The sequence below is a fragment of the Panthera tigris genome, chromosome A2, assembly GCF_018350195.1.
Source record: "Panthera tigris isolate Pti1 chromosome A2, P.tigris_Pti1_mat1.1, whole genome shotgun sequence".
Classification (NCBI taxonomy): Eukaryota; Metazoa; Chordata; class Mammalia; order Carnivora; family Felidae; genus Panthera; species Panthera tigris.
The window spans coordinates 100333072-100348850 of record NC_056661.1 but is presented as its reverse complement, the minus strand read 5'-3'; the positions used below and the strand labels follow the sequence as shown (position 1 = coordinate 100348850).

Sequence of the window (15779 nt, the reverse complement as noted above, 5' to 3'; positions counted from 1 at the left end):
CTCCTCTAAAAAAGAAAGTATTATTAAGAAAATCTTGAATAAATACATTTACAGTACTGTACTATATTTATAAAAAAAAATTGGAAACAAGTGGACCTATGCAATTCAAACCTGTGTTGTTCAAGGATCAACTGTATTTGGTTTTACTAGTAAAGTTGGAGACATATACCCTAAGTTCTACTGATATACCTCTGCACAAGTATACCAACTAATAGGTACAAAAATATGCATGCATAGCAGCCCCGTATGCAATCAAAATGTCAGTAACACAGCAAAACAGCTGAATGAAAAGAATGAATTCACCTACATATGTCAACATGGATTAATCTCAAAAACAACCAAAATAAACAAGTCAAAGGATATATATCCTATGATTCCATTTATAGAAAGGTCAAAACCAGCAAAATCAAACATACCATGAAAGAACGCCAACATGTGTGATAAACTATATAGAAAAGCTTAGAGTGCTGAACACAAATTTCAAGATAGTGTTTATTTGTGGCTCCTCTAGAGGGGAATATAACTGAGGAAGCACAAACTACTAATTGGCTAAATTCCATTTCTTCAGCTGAATGAGTTCATTTAATTTCTCTGGAAACTATGCATAACAGCCATATATACTCTTCTCTGTGCATTATGTATTACACAATACATTTAAATGACTCCAAAAATATCCAAAAATATGTTTTAAATTATTTTCTTGTTCATCTTTCTGTTGTTGTTGTTGTTGTTTTTAAAGGCCATTGGTATGTGAAAGTGGTCTTTTAATTATAATAAAACAATGATATTAGCATCTGGTACATTAAGGGCTGCTTTTTTTTTAAACTGCTATTAAAGATATTCATGCCTACCTTACCCTTTATAACGCACATCAACTTGTTTCCCAAAACAACAGTGTGCAAAATAAGTCAAGGTTTTGCACAAAAATATAAACTTTATGGACTTGAGCCAGTACAACCACCATTCTTGTATACACTAACTCACATGTACCCTGCATCTGGCTAAAGAAATCCTTTAAATTTGTTTTCGTGACAGCTAAATTAAAAGACAAATATATTCAGCTAAATAAACACTGAGGGAGGGTATCATTTAATTATGGCACATCTATCTTAAATTGCCACATGAAATCTCAAAAAGAATCTTCTTTGCTTAAGGCAACTACGAGACTAAATTAGGAGCCTCCGTCTAGTGCCTGAATTTGAATGGTGACAACTCAGGATCTTTAAGCAAATTCATGGACTCAGTTTCCAAAAAGTGATAATACTCCAATAAAAAAAAAGTTGTTGTTCTCCCCCCCCCCCCCCATTTCCTCAGTAGCGTTGGCAGGTATTTTTATGAGCGCTCATTCTAGAATATCCCTGGCAAGGCAGTACCAATCCCAGGAGATAAAGCTCTGAAATCAACATTCACATGAACCAGCTAAGGTTTTAAGAAACCCCCCACCCCCGAATCTCGTTGAAACAAACATTTTATCTTCGAAGCCTCCAACGTCCTGGTGCGTAGAGGGCAATGTGGGGGGAAGATTGCCGGGGAGTTGAGTCCGTGAATCACATGGACAAAACTTAGATGGCATCTTGCAAAAATTCATATTATCTAACCCTGTCACTTCGTGATAAGTAAACTATGTCTCAGGGAGAAGCGCACCTGCTCAGGATCTAACATATTTAAATTCGTCTCCTCTCCTAGCTCAGTGATCCCTACCCCCACCCATTCTGAAAAGCATCAATTTGTTGCTAACACGCAGGAGGCGAGAAAACTCGCACTTCCTTAGTGTGGCCAGGTTGCAAGGGCTAGAAAAAGTCGAGTATTAGGTCAGCCCTTCTTCTAACAGGTGGGAAACCTAATGGTAAGTGACGCAGCTTAAGCGGTTAAATCACCGACCCTCTGCACCTAGCAGCAAGAGCCTGACAAAAACAATGTAAGATCGCTGGAGACCCCACTTCCCGTCTCCAGGAGGGCAGGTGTCAAAAACACCCGATCCCTCCATTTCAGCAAAGAATCCCGCGCTTCCCACGCAGAACCGGGAAGAGGGGAGGCGGGGAAACGCGAACGGTCTATGCGCAGCACCAAGAACGCCGCGGCGGGGCAAGCACCGAGTCCCGCCTCTCTCATCTGCATCCGTCGATAGGGGAGAAAGAGAAACACTAAGGTTGCGGCGCCTCCCGCGAGAAGAGGTACCTGAGGCTAGCGCCGCAGTCCCCCGTCGCTACCGCACCGGAGCCCAACACCCTGCTTCCGGGGTCAAATCCGGCAGGGAGGCCCGAGATCGCGGGAGGGAGCCTCAAACCCCTCCCCACCCAAGCCCCGCCTCCACTGCCCACTCTGCGGAGGACCCGGGCAACTTCCGGGACGCTGCGCGTCACTAAGCAGCCGATCCCCGTTTCCGGAAGCAGCCTTCCGTGCTCGGTCCCTCTACTGTACAGCTCGAGTTTGATCGAGATTTCTGCACGTTTGATTGGTGAAGTGAGAGTGTTGGTCTCCGCCGATTGGTGCCGGCGTCCCATAGACGCCGCGGGGCTCACAATTTCTGTCGTCTGTTTCCCGCCGGCCGTAGGTCTCGTACCGCAATCATGGTGGACGTCATGGAGTTGCCCAGGTCGCGCATCAACGCCAGCATGCTGGCTCGGTTCATCGACAAGCCGGTCTGCTTCGTAGGGAGGCTGGAAAAGGTGCGCGCGCTCGCCGCCCTCGGCTCCCCGCTTGGTAGCCGAGAGGAAGGACCCCGTGACCGCCCGGGTCGCAGCCTCTGGGTGGTGAGGGAGGGTGAAGGAAGACAGGCCTTAGAACATTACTGCGCTCCCGATTGCTTCATTTTGCACAAGGCGACTGTTGGCACGCTTTTTAGCTACTGCAGCCCCATTTTGGCGCCACATTCATGGCGCGGGATCGCGACCTTTTAGTATGCGCTCCGTTCTAATTCTAGCTCCCTCCACTCTGGTTCTTTTTGTATTTACATAAAGAAAATTAGAGACCTGACTCACACATCTACCTTCTGACGTCTTAATTTAGCTAGTCTTGACTTCTCTATTTTTCTAGTTTCCTTCTCATGCAATTTTGTCTCTTCTCAATCCTCGTTTTCTCATTTAGGTCACGTCGCCATAAAACATTCTTCCAATGTTTTATAGCAGATCTATGTCCCTTCCAGATCCTATATCAGTATGTTTTCTTACTCCAGTGTTAAGAGTACATACAGAGCTTTCATCCTACTGATGAAAAGCAGACCCAAAGCTTCCCAGTGAACCGAGAAAGCTGAGGAAAAGAAAACTACTAGAAAGCCTTAGTAGTTCATTTCACCCCACATCCTCTCCGTGAAATAGGTGGTGTTCCGACTTCACAGGTAGGGAAACTGAGTAGGAGTGATGTATGGTTAAAACGCTCACTGCCACAGCAAGTAGCAAAGCTGGCATTCAAACCAGATCTGACTTCACTCAGTAGTTCTAATACTTCTAACAAACAGTTCTCGCTTTACTTAATCATGCTTAATTTTTTGATTTAAGACTTTAAGTAATCTATACACCCAAGGTAGGTCTGGAACTCACAACCCTGAGATCAAGAGTGGCCACTCTCTACGGACCGAGCCAGCCAGGCACAGGCATCATGCTTAATTTTTAAAATAGACCCCCAGGTGGGATACATACTATTTAAATCGTGGGTGCTAGTAGATCTCACTTTTAGACAGTATGGACCCTATTTAATTTGTTGTTAGTGCAGGGTTACCAGATTTAGCAAATAAAAATACAGGATATATTTGTACTAAAAAGTATTTATCTGAAATTCAAATTTAACTATGTGTCCTTTCACCAGATACAGTAACACAAGATTATAATTTGAACCAAATAAACTGTTCCAAGACTGTTTGGGTCAATCTGCTGATCTTTTATCAAACTTTTAATATTTTTAATGAGATTTTAATGGTTTTGTTTATGTGGTTGTTGTTTTTTTAATTTCGTGTTTCTTTTTTAGATTCATCCCACTGGAAAAATGTTTATTCTTTCAGATGGAGAAGGAAAAAATGGAACCATTGAGTTGATGGAGCCTGTATGTTTAAGTATTAATTCTATGTATCTTATAGTTAATTCTTCATCTTGCTGATGTTTCTGAGTCTTGCAGTGGATGTATAAAGCATGGACCCTATTTAATTTGTTGTTAGTGCAGGGTTACCAGATTTAGCAAATAAAAATACAGGGTATATTTGTACTAAAAAGTATTGTTTATCTGAAACAAAATAGCTTGATGAGTTTATAAAACCTCCCTGCTCTAAAGTTAAACTTTTGTCCTCTTCTTACATTATAGATACCTTTACGTTTCTAACCAATGATTCTTTGGGCTCCATGATTTTCTAATTTTTAAAATATCACCTTAACTGGGTGACAATTCCCATTCCTATGAAAGACCATAAAATCACATTAAAAAAATCTCTTAAGTCGGGGCACCTGGGTGGTTCAGTCGGTTAAGCGTCCGACTTCGGCTCAGGTCGTGATCTCACGGTCCGTGAGTTCAAGCCCCGCGTCAGGCTCTGTGCTGACCACTCAGAGCCTGGAGCCTGTTTCAGATTCTGTCTCTCCCTCTCTCTGACCCTCCCCCATTCATGCTCTGTCTCTCTCTGTCTCAAAAATAAATAAACGTTAAAAATTAAAAAAAAACAAAAAAAATCTCAAGTCATTTTTTCCTTTCTCAAGAGTTTTACATTTTTTAAATTCTATTTAATATTTTTGTTTACATGTACTTTAGTTATCACTTACTGTTCTTACATTTAAAAAATTTTTTTAAATGTTTATTTTGGGGAGAGAGAGAAAGAGAGAGACAAGGCATGAGTGGGGAAGGGGCAAAGAGAGAGGGAGACACAGAATCCAAAGCAGGCTCCAGGCTCTGAGCTGTCAGCACAGAGACCAATGCAGGGCTAGAATTCATGAACCGCAGTATCATGACCTGAGCTGAAGGTGGTCGCTTTACTCACTGTGCCACCCAGGCACCCCTGTTTTTGTTTTGTTTATTGTACTCAATTTTCTTGTTTTTTTATGAAGACAAATACATGTGCTGTTTAGTTAATATGTACAGGACACACTGCACAAGGTATAGAAACTAGAAAATTCCTTTCAATGTGTCCTTTTAAACAAGTACTCCTTGTAGAAAGCGGGACATTCTCAGTATCTTTAAGTGATTTTGTCTTCAACTTGAACATTTAACTGGATCTTTGGACCAGAAGCTACTGCTAAAGGTAATTGAATTATGACATGCTGACATTAAGTACTCAAACATTTTTAACAAATTACAATTCAGTTTTTATGTTGGTAAATTTTAAAATGATTATGTTACATAGAATGAAAGATGAGTAAACTGTAGCACTATTTCCAAGTTATCACCTTGAAACCCCAAGTTGACGATTTGTTCTTTTGTGTCAGCTTGAGGAAGAAATCTCTGGAATTGTGGAAGTAGTTGGAAGAGTAACAGCCAAAGCAACCATTCTGTGTGCATCTTATGTCCAGTTTAAAGAAGATAACCATCCTTTTGGTAAATAAAGCATTCTAGTATTTAGAAATTTCATGTAATTAGGAGGAAAACAATTTTATTCTTAACTGGAGATGTTTTGGTCTTCAGTCTCAATCCTGCCATCTTTCAATTTCTATAGAATTTTCTCATCCCAAAGGAAAATAGGAGAACATTTTGGCACACTTTTTTTTTTAATTTATTTTGAGAGTGCACACACGCACATGCAAGTGAGTGAGGAAGGGGCAGAGAAAGAGAGGGTGAGAGAGAATCCCAAGCAGGACAGTGTAGAGCCCAATTCAGGGCTTGAACCCACGAACTGTGAGATTATGACCTGAGCCAAAATCAAGAATTGGATGCTTAACTGACTGAGCCACCCAGGAACCCCAATAAGCAATGCTTAAATAAACTCAGTAAAGATTAATATTTGTGGGAAGAGAAACTTAAAGAACATGGCAAACAAAAATAATGTCATCAGGCTTTTTGTTTTAATATATGGATTGAAAGCATTAAATAATGCATAATGCCTTAAACACAACCAGGCAAGAACTGTGCCTGTACACTGGATATCAAGATGAATAGTCGCCTATACCCTGTGTCTTATTTTTTAGAGCCACAGGTTAATAAATATGATGATCTGTATCTGTTATAGAAGACAGATTGTGAAAATAAGTTGACCTTTAAAAGGGAAAGAAAAGAGAAATAAGTAGAAATCTTTTAGACAATAAATGATGTTACATCTTTCCATTGTAGATTGTGTTTGCTAAAATGTTTTTTTTTGTTTTGTTTTGTTTCGTTTTGTTTTAGATCTTGGACTTTACAATGAAGCTGTGAAAATTACCCAGGAATTCCCTCAGTTTTTTCCTTTGGGAGTTGTGGAATATGATTGATCTTGATGAACACGCTGACGACTGTTAAAAGAAGCCCTGATATCTGAGGATGAGATTTCTGTGATTTTTAATAGTTAATTTGTTCTCTTTTTAATTTCACTTACCTAACTGTATTTAGATATTGCAATATCTCACTTTTGACGGAACCTATCTGTATATTGACAGTTCTCCTTTAAGTCCTCGTAAAGACTCACTTCTCTGGTTATGTGTGGTCAGGTCAAATGCAGTTGCCTTGAGTTTAGTTTTCTGTTTTATTAATAAAAGCTGAAATGGTACATGCTGTTGATCATTTCATTCTTACTCTTTTAGTCATGTATTCATTCACAAACTTGGAATTTCATAGCTATAAGGTCAGGCTTCAAACTGCCAAGTAAAACTCTGGGCCAACTGTGTAATGATTTTCATTTATTAAAGGCAATCAGAATCCTACATCTTTTATATTTGTGAGTACCTATATCTGGGTTCTCCAGAGAACCAGAACCAAATAAAACATATACCAAAACTATTGTATGGATATACCCCTTTTATCCATTCATCATTTGGAAATTTGGGTGGTTTTTACCATTTGAATATAATGAATAATGCTATCATGAGCATTCATGGATAAGTTTCTGTGTATACATATTTTTTATTTCTTTTGGGTATATACCTGTAAGTGGAATTACTGCATCAAATGGTAAATATACTTAAATTTCTGAGGAACTGCCAAATTTCTGCAAAGCGGCTGTAGCATTTTACATTCCTAGCAGCAGTGTTTAAGAATTCTAATTTCCCCACATCTTCACCAACAGTTACTATAATCTGACTTTTTTATTATAGCCATCCTAATGGATGTGAAGTGGTATCTTATTGTGGTTTTGATTTGCTCTGTTATCTTTAAAACTACCATAAGCCACTCCATTGCCCAGAACTTGAATATCTCCAGTCCTTTTCACTGCTACTGCCCCTGTAAGATTAGACAATTGTCATTTCTCACTTGAACTATTGCAACAGCCCTAACTGTACCTGGCCTTCCAGTTTCCTGGCTCTTTGTGTCTCCCAACCAATCCAATTGCATTAAACACAGTCATAATCATCATACTATAAAGTTCACAAACTGGATAAGTTTAGAAAAGGGAAAACCTCCTGGGAAGTTTACAGTGGAGAAATATGGTCAATGCTATCTTAACGAAGTGATCAAGGTTGACATCACCAGTAATGACATGGCAGAAATCACATGCCCTCTATAATGTGATTAAAAAGGCACTTCACAACTCTGGTATTTTTTTCAAAAACCCTTAACACCAGTCTATTCCTCAGAAAATATCAGACCCAAATTGAAGAACATTCTATAAACTGATCAGTAGCCCTCAAAACTGTCAAGGTCATGATAAACAAGAAAAGAGAAACTCAGAGAGCAGAGAAGACTAAGCCTGGATTGGTTCCTGGAACAGAAAAAGACATCAAAGGAAAAACCAGTGAAATCTGAATAAAGTCTGGAGTTTAGTTAATATAATATATACCACAGTTGGTTTCTTAGTTTTGACATAGGTACAATGGTAATGTAGCGCTAAGGGGGAAGGACTCTGCGTGAGGTGTTGGACAAGAACTCTCTCTCACAACTTCTCTGTAAATCTAAAATTACTCCACAATAAACCGTATATTTAAAAAAAGATGAACAGTCTCCAGAGGCTCTCCACTGACGACCCGAGGTCCACATTTCCAATTAACAGCTGCCCTTCACAATCTGACCGTGTCTCACCTGAGTTCTGAAACCTACTCTCCCTTGAAACTACTGTCCATCCAGCACCGATATGCTGTTCCTGGAACACACTAGACCCTTTAAGACCTGGTGCCACTGAACTTAGTCTCTACTCTGAATGCAATGTCTAGAAAGGAAAACATTCTCTACGCTTCCCTAACAGGCAAGCAGAGTTAGTTACTCATGTTATATTTCTTTCTTTATACCTCTTATCACACTTAACTTGCTGATAACCTTTTTAATTTTCAGATAAGTTTATTATGCTTATCTATTATAAATATATATTTAATATATAATTTATATGATGCTTAATTGTGTTAATATATTTTATATAATGTAAATACATGTATTAAATACATGTACACATACAGTAGTTCCCCAATCTTATCCATGGGAAATATGTTTCCAAGACCTCCAGTGGATGTGTCAGATAGTATCATCCCTAACTCTACTGTTCCTTCTTATACACACATACATACATACCTATGATAAAGTTTAATTTCTAAAGTAGGCACATTAAAAGATTAATAATAGCTAATGATAAATTAGAACAATTAGAATATACTGTAATACAAGTTATGTGAATGTCATCTCCCTCAAAATATCTACTATACTGTACTCACCCTTCTTGTGATGATGTGAGATGATAAAACGCTTATGTGGTGAGACGAAATGAAGTGAATAACATAGACACTGTGACATAGCCTTGAGCTACTATTGACCTGAGGATATATCAGAAGGAGGGTCATCTGCTTCTGGACCGCAGGTAACTGAAACTATAGAAAAGTGAAGCCATGGATAAAGAAGGGACTACTGCACATATATTTAAACATTTCAAAAATCAGAAAGTCAAGTTCCTAGTGTCTCTCCAGAGACAGTGCTATGGACTGATAGATAGCTTTCCAGAATTTTGACTATGTAACTGTCTATATAGGGCCTCAATATACTGTTCTGCAACATGCATTTCTCCTATAATACGTCTTGGCAATTGACATACAGAGCTATCTCAACCTTTTTAAAAATAATGGTTGCAAAATATCCATTGTGCCAAGTGTTCCCTCATTTATTGAACCAGTGCTCTAGTCTTCCCCACTAAGGAGAGGTGTTTATAGATGAAAACAAAACAAAACAAAACAAAACTGTTTTACTGGTATTTTTTAATGCCTAACATAGTGTATGAATAAATTAGTCCATCCAGCCTGGTCTGAGAGTCAACAAGGCCAAGGAAACAGCCAATGAAGACTGAAATCATAATAGGTGAGGTGACAAAGGACAAGAGACAAGAAGTTCAGAATATATTATAATGGATTCCGCAGGACTCAGTGATTATGCTAGGAATTAAACAGAGTAAGAAGCACAGATGAGGTCGGTTGGCAAGCAGGCAAAAAGTTTAACACAAATTAAGAGATTGATAGGATCTTTTAGTGAAGATGTCCAGAAGATTACTTGGAAATGTAGGATCAGACAGAGATTTGCGAGACAGTCTAAAATATTTAAAGTTGAGTTTAAAGGATCTTCCCACCTCTTACCTGAAATTTCAAAATCCAAAATGGTTTGAAACCCCAAATCTTTTCCCTAGATTTGGGACAAAACTCATTTGGCAATAAAACCCATTAAGAAAATTAGTCAGGTTCCTCATAGTCTTTATCCCACTTACTGTAAATACTCATATGCTTCGCTGCAGAAATATTAATATGTTTGGTTAGAGGGTGCTGCCTTCAGGGTGAGGGGGTGTTACATAACATATGGCAGATGCATCCTATGACTTTACCTAAAATCCAAAAATTGAGTTAATCTGCCCCAGGAGTTCCAAGTAAGGTATCGTTTCTAAATCAAAGAACAGCGCACCAATTTAGAGAACCACAGAACGAGTGATACAACCTGGGGGGGACTGTGCACTTACGGAACAGCAGTGAGAGAGTGACTGAGTCAAGAAAAAGGCCCCAACAATGCCTGACACTTAGTAAGCACTCAATATTTACTCACTGAAAGAACACCATGAAAGGCAAGGAAGCAGAGCTTCAAAGAGTCGTCAAGAATGTTCAAAGCTCAATGAACAAGTGAAGATAAGGACTGAAGATAAAACACTGACATCACTAACATGTATCACACTTATTTCTAAGAAGACTTAGGCTATGAAAGTAAAAAGGGAGAAATATCAAAAAAGGACATAACAAGTATGAAATCACTCAATAGGGAATACAAGTAGGCATTAAATTTAGCTCCAGCTGTCAAGGAAACCTAGGAAAAGGAAGGAACAACAAGCCATACAATTTTCATATCCTTAAATCCATTAGAACAATCAAACCTTTCCGTAAAATTGTAAAAGGAATATATCACACATAATCTAATGTGAAGTGTGATGAACTATAAAATCATTGTCTTCAGTCGTAATTTTACAGATGTTCTCCAAATGATCTTTTTTTTCCTCATCTGAAAAAGGCAAAATTAAAACAACTCAGAAAGCATCTCTTAATAGGGTGAGTTAAATGGTTTGAGTGATAAACTAGTATTATTACTAAATTCATAGAATTATTGTCTTTTAAGATATTCATTTAATATATATATTGTTACTCAATAAACATTTTGTGTCAAGTCCTGGGATAGACATACACATAAATAATGTCCCTGTCCTCTGAAATGTCAATCTATAACAGCACAGCATAATCTCTAACGGTGTCTTGACTCAGAGCTATTTAATATTTAATTGGTCTAAGGTTTCAAAGAAATCCACCATGATTCTTTAAGTTCTATTTAGTAAAACTACAACTCAGTTTCCTCCCTTACATAATTCACATGGAATTTGATTCTGATCTACTGCTGAAAGAAGATTAATAATCTGATACTACAGGTTATCTGAAAAAGATGATGCTAAATCCAGAGTAATAACAAAGCATATGTTTTAAGTTACTTTTTAATTGCGATGTTGGTTTGAGGGAAGCCACCTATGGTCTTTATGACCCCAATCTGACCTACAGCATAGGGTTTGAGATGGCTAATTAAGACCAGAGGTGTAGACGATGAACAATTTATAGTGTAATACATTCATCTTCACTGCAAGGATTAAATTTGTCATTAGCATGCCATTGGTTCTTCTTTGTGTATTACAAAATGCCAGAAGCAAAGTGCTATGTTCTGTTGCATTTCCTCATCTTTTTTGAAAAAGACTTGGACTGAAAAAATAGTGGCTTTCACATATGAAAATTTTTTTTTTCTACATAATTATTTCTGTAGATGGGGAGTTAAAGGACAACCATAGCTGTGGACTTTATATAATGCATTATTAAAGAGGCAAAGTTGAGAAAATTTTGAGACAGTTCTCCAACAGTGAGTGCCATAAGTTGAAAAGAAAATATATGAACCGTAAGTGTAATAGTTTTGGCAATACCATAGATGACACTGTGACTTAATTAGCCTCCATTTTAAAGATTCTATTCATTTTTCACAGGAGTTTGAAATATTACCCAGGAAAATAATTTTGGCTAAGAATCTCTTACCACAAAATGTTATGGTAAGGTAAAGTTTATTTAGTAAGAATAGGCTTAAATGAATGGTTTCATTTCAAGATCTTGGTATCTTGCCACTCTAAATCTTGAAAGATAATCAACAAAGAGAAATTCTTCTGTTGAATAATTACTGATTCAAAAGCTAAGACATTTAATATTCTTAGCTTAGGTATTTATTTAAGAACTAAATATTATTTAGACCTTAGTATTGATTTTCATTAACTCCACTTAATACACAATGATCATATAAAGCCAAATTGTGTCAAATAAATTTAGCATAACCCTAAGAAAATCAAAATCAGTGTCTCATTTCACTTAAACATCTTAACATTTTGTGTAGCTTTTGAGAAACTAAGTATTATGCAAGCATTGGGCTTGATGAGAGAATACATCTTTTTAAGAGATACACTATTCTTTTTCAGTGATCAGGGTCCCACTGAGTCAGTTATTTCTTTCATATGGCTCAGAAATGTTATGCCTTAGTCATGTATTTGACCTTTTATAAGAGGCAGACAGTGGACCAGGGGCTCCCTCCTTTTGGAATCTCCTCAGAAATGACTAAATGTTTTCCAGATGAACATACTGTGGACCAAGGGAGGAACTAGGAATTAGAAACCATTGCCTCAAAATCAGGGGAATTTGTAGACTTCTTTTTTCTTTTGGAAGCTGGTGACCTGGAGGAATTGACCCACTGAGCAATTTCCTTCACCCTCAGCAGTATGATTAAGTCATGAAAACAACTCAAGATAAGATATGATATTTATTTCTATCCCACTTGTTTCTAAAAAAAGAATTTAAGACAGATGCAAAGGTTTCTATCCTTTCCCTGTTTCCCCATCATAAATTCATACAATATGACTTCCCCAAATGTGAACTTGAGTTACCAGTGGAAATAGCATAAGACAGTCAGACAATTGATTGCTGTCATTTGTCACAGGAACATTAATCTGCTAAAACTGGCACTAATATCCTGCTCTAGACCTTCTTAAGGAAAACTTAAAAATAACATTCCAAAATGAATAAAATATGTTCTATGTTGCTTTTCTTCCTTTATCATCTATCTTATAACCTAAATGTATTTGGTATACAAATTTAATAACATTTTTAAGCAATACAAAGTATACACATTATCAGTATATATGAACTCAGAAACTATAAAGCTTAAACAAAAATAATGCTTCCCGTTTAACCTGATTTACAGTTGATTCTTTGAGCATTTACTTAAAGGAAGAAGAAGAAAAAAAGAAAAAAAAGAAGAATTAGAAGGCCAAAGAAACATTTGTAAATTTCATATACAACTGATAAAAGATACCAGTTACATATACATCTAGGATTCCTTGATAGAAAGCCTGGAAAGGATTATAAGACACCATATGTACCATATACCTGTCGGTATGACTCCCTAAATTGCCTAGAATACATGATATTTGGCTTCTGTAGTTTTAAAAATAGGACTAAAGATAAGTTATCTGATAAACTATATCATTGGAAATGAGGCTAAGAAACTGCAGGGACTCGGGGAAATAAAATAATATACTGACAGCCATTTGCAACATCAGAACATGGAGGGATTTATCTGAAGTACATTTCAGAAATGAATGGTTTGGATTGATGCATTTGAACTTTAAAATTTTTAATGAATTAAAATCATTAAGTCAATGACATTTAGAAACAGTCATACTGCCTTCCCTGTTTTCAACAGATTCTAAATTCAGCTACATGTGTCCTGTGATCACTATATCTGGTTACAAATAGCAATAATTGTTGCAAAGCAAATTACATGGTGGCACAGGAAAACATTCCCCCTTCCAGCAGAGGGAAGAGTAGATTACCTCACTCAGATAGCCTGCAGTTTATATAACGAAGATTACAGACTTAAAAATGAAAAAGGAATGTATGCTAAAATAGAAAAACGATTTCATGAAAAATAAAAAGACAGATTGCTTTGTTTAGGGGAAAACTTCTAAAGCGCTGATGAGAAACTTTAGATACACATATTTAAGTGATTGTGAGCTATGGAAACTTGTTACTAAGAAACGAACTTACTCATTTCCATAATATTCATAAGAATGCAGGCATGCAAATAAGAGTTTTACTCATATTGGGCTTGGATATATTACAACATATTACAATATGCATTTCACAATGATATGGTATAACATTATACAATTAATTCCATTTATATATTATAAATGTAATAACGTTACCATTATATACAATGTTATTACAACCTGGAAATGGGTCATTTCTACTTAGCTAAAGTACACAGATGAAAGTGTCACATATGTTAGTTTTCACCCATGCATTTTGGTAAGAAGAGGCCAAGAGTACCCAATTTAAACTACTTCAGGAAGCATTTTCATATAACTAACCTCTAGAGGTTGCCACATACAGGGGTGATTACTGCAATAGAGATTTCAATAAATAGACCAAGGAACCATTTTATTTCATCTATGGCAGTTTATTCCTTTAACTGTTTGTTAATCTTTTAAAGTCTTAATCTGATATATATTAAAATTTCATGGCTGAAGCTTCTCAGTCAGGATTCTGGAATGCCCTCCCTCCCAGAACCCAACAACCCCACCAAGAATCACCAGTAATGAGAAGACCTTAAGTGTGCTGTCAGACTTTGTTGCAATCTCTTGTCTGCCTCTCTAAAATATTTCTAACTCCACAAGGATAGGAATAGGATGAGGAAAACTTAAAAGATAGTGGATGAGGGTGAAATAAACTACCTCAATCATGTGAATAAATTCCCCATTCAAAAATTAAGTGAAAAAGTCTTCACAGTAGAAATGTGTTCCTGAATAACCCTCAGGTAAACAGGAGGTAAAATTTTCAGTACGATTCATTCTAAACAAATCAGCCAAGTTTGGTCACTTTGGCCCGTTATATATATCCCTATCCCTAAACACATGACTTCACCTACAGTGGGTACCACTGAGACACAAGATGAATACGAAGAACCCACACTAGGTGGCAACAAGACAATGGAGTACAATATACTAAGCAACATTGTAACAAAAATTATCTCTGAACCGAGACCATCAGAGACTTTTGACAGTACTGGTAGTCCTCCTCACCCTAACTGCAACCAAACACTTAAACATGAATTAACACTCTAGATATATTGCTTCTTATTTTGAACTAAGTAAATTACCCAAAATATATTCTCCAAATTTCTTAACAGTAATAACAATAGATACCATTTTTGAAGGTTTTTGTGTGTGTGTGTGAGCTGTGTTCGTCCTTTATTTTAACATATAAGCCCCACCCCTTTTTATTTAACATATAAGCCTCATCCCCTTCTTTGGGGTAGGAGGTATTTCCTAATTTGGCTAAGGGTGTATAGCTACTAGATGATAGTCAAAACCACCACCTCTATTTGACTTCAAAATATGATCTCTATGGTTACATACTGACTGCATCCCTTGATAAAGGGATTTAGTTTAAACAACTGCTTTAATGTGATCAATGCTGGACCATTCTCAATTGAAGAAGATAAAAGGAAGGAGAAGGTTATTATTTTCCCCTTTTGGGTGAGGGGGCAGACGGGGTGGACCAATGTAGAGGAAAAATATTAAAATCCTGAAAATGGAGAATGCATCAAAAGTAATTTTGAAATTTTACAAAAGATGAATAAGGAGAGAATTGTATCGAAATCAGGGCTTTCCAACATTATTTTTTTCTCAAAAGTAAAGATCAATAAGTTTGAGCACGGAAATGAGCAGGCAGTGCATGTCAATAAGTGCACTGTAAATAAACAGTGGACAAATTCTGTGCTTACCTCACTGAGAATGGAGCATACATAAATTAACACATTTTTAAGATTTCTACCTTCCAGATGGCCATAATTAGAATTTTTTTTTAATGCCAGCTATTGAAGATGTTGGGGGAAAATAAGCATTTTCTATACCAATGATTTATAGGAAAATGGTTTATAACAGAACTATTTGATAATAGCTATCAAAATGTAAAATGCACATAACTTTTGGTTCAATAATTTCAAGCTCTATATTGTATCTGACAGTTACGCTTACCCACAAATACCCAAAGATATACTAGCACGGATGTTCCCTGCAACATTATTTGTAAAAACGGCAATTGGAAATACCTCAAATTGCCATTGAAAGGAGGATATATCCATATAATTGC

At 37.0% G+C, this 15779-nt stretch overlaps 2 protein-coding genes across 3 annotated transcripts in view; one reads left to right on the top strand and one right to left on the bottom strand.

Moving 5' to 3' along the window:
- Window positions 1-2331, bottom strand: part of UMAD1 (UBAP1-MVB12-associated (UMA) domain containing 1) — a 216857-nt gene extending 214526 nt beyond the window's left edge. The window contains exon 1 of the mRNA XM_015535087.2: window positions 2179-2331. The gene's annotated coding sequence lies outside the window, so the exon portion shown is untranslated. The remainder of the gene's footprint in view (window positions 1-2178) is intronic.
- On the top strand, window positions 1867-6652 carry RPA3 (replication protein A3). 2 transcript variants are annotated; one of them, XM_042967216.1, is made up of 5 exons: window positions 1867-2174; window positions 2555-2669; window positions 3964-4038; window positions 5403-5511; window positions 6295-6652. In XM_042967216.1, the coding sequence occupies exons 2-5, from the start codon at window positions 2571-2573 to the stop codon at window positions 6375-6377; spliced, it is 366 nt and encodes a 121-aa protein (XP_042823150.1). In that variant the 5' UTR covers window positions 1867-2174; window positions 2555-2570; the 3' UTR covers window positions 6378-6652. The 2 variants fall into 2 exon arrangements, with proteins under 2 accessions (XP_042823150.1, XP_007076735.1); XM_007076673.3 differs by lacking the exon at window positions 1867-2174 and having other exon boundaries at window positions 2345-2669.
- The last annotated feature ends 9127 nt before the right edge of the window (window positions 6653-15779 follow it).

What these genes read in the sequence shown, in the direction of transcription:
- RPA3 (XM_042967216.1), top strand. Translation starts at nt 2,571, where the DNA reads ATGGTGGACGTCATGGAGTTGCCCAGGTCGCGCATCAACGCCAGCATG. An exon ending in TCGTAGGGAGGCTGGAAAAG is followed by an intron (nt 2,670 to 3,963) that starts GTGCGCGCGCTC and finishes TTTCTTTTTTAG; the next exon opens with ATTCATCCCACTGGAAAAAT. An exon ending in AGAAGATAACCATCCTTTTG is followed by an intron (nt 5,512 to 6,294) that starts GTAAATAAAGCA and finishes GTTTTGTTTTAG; the next exon opens with ATCTTGGACTTTACAATGAA.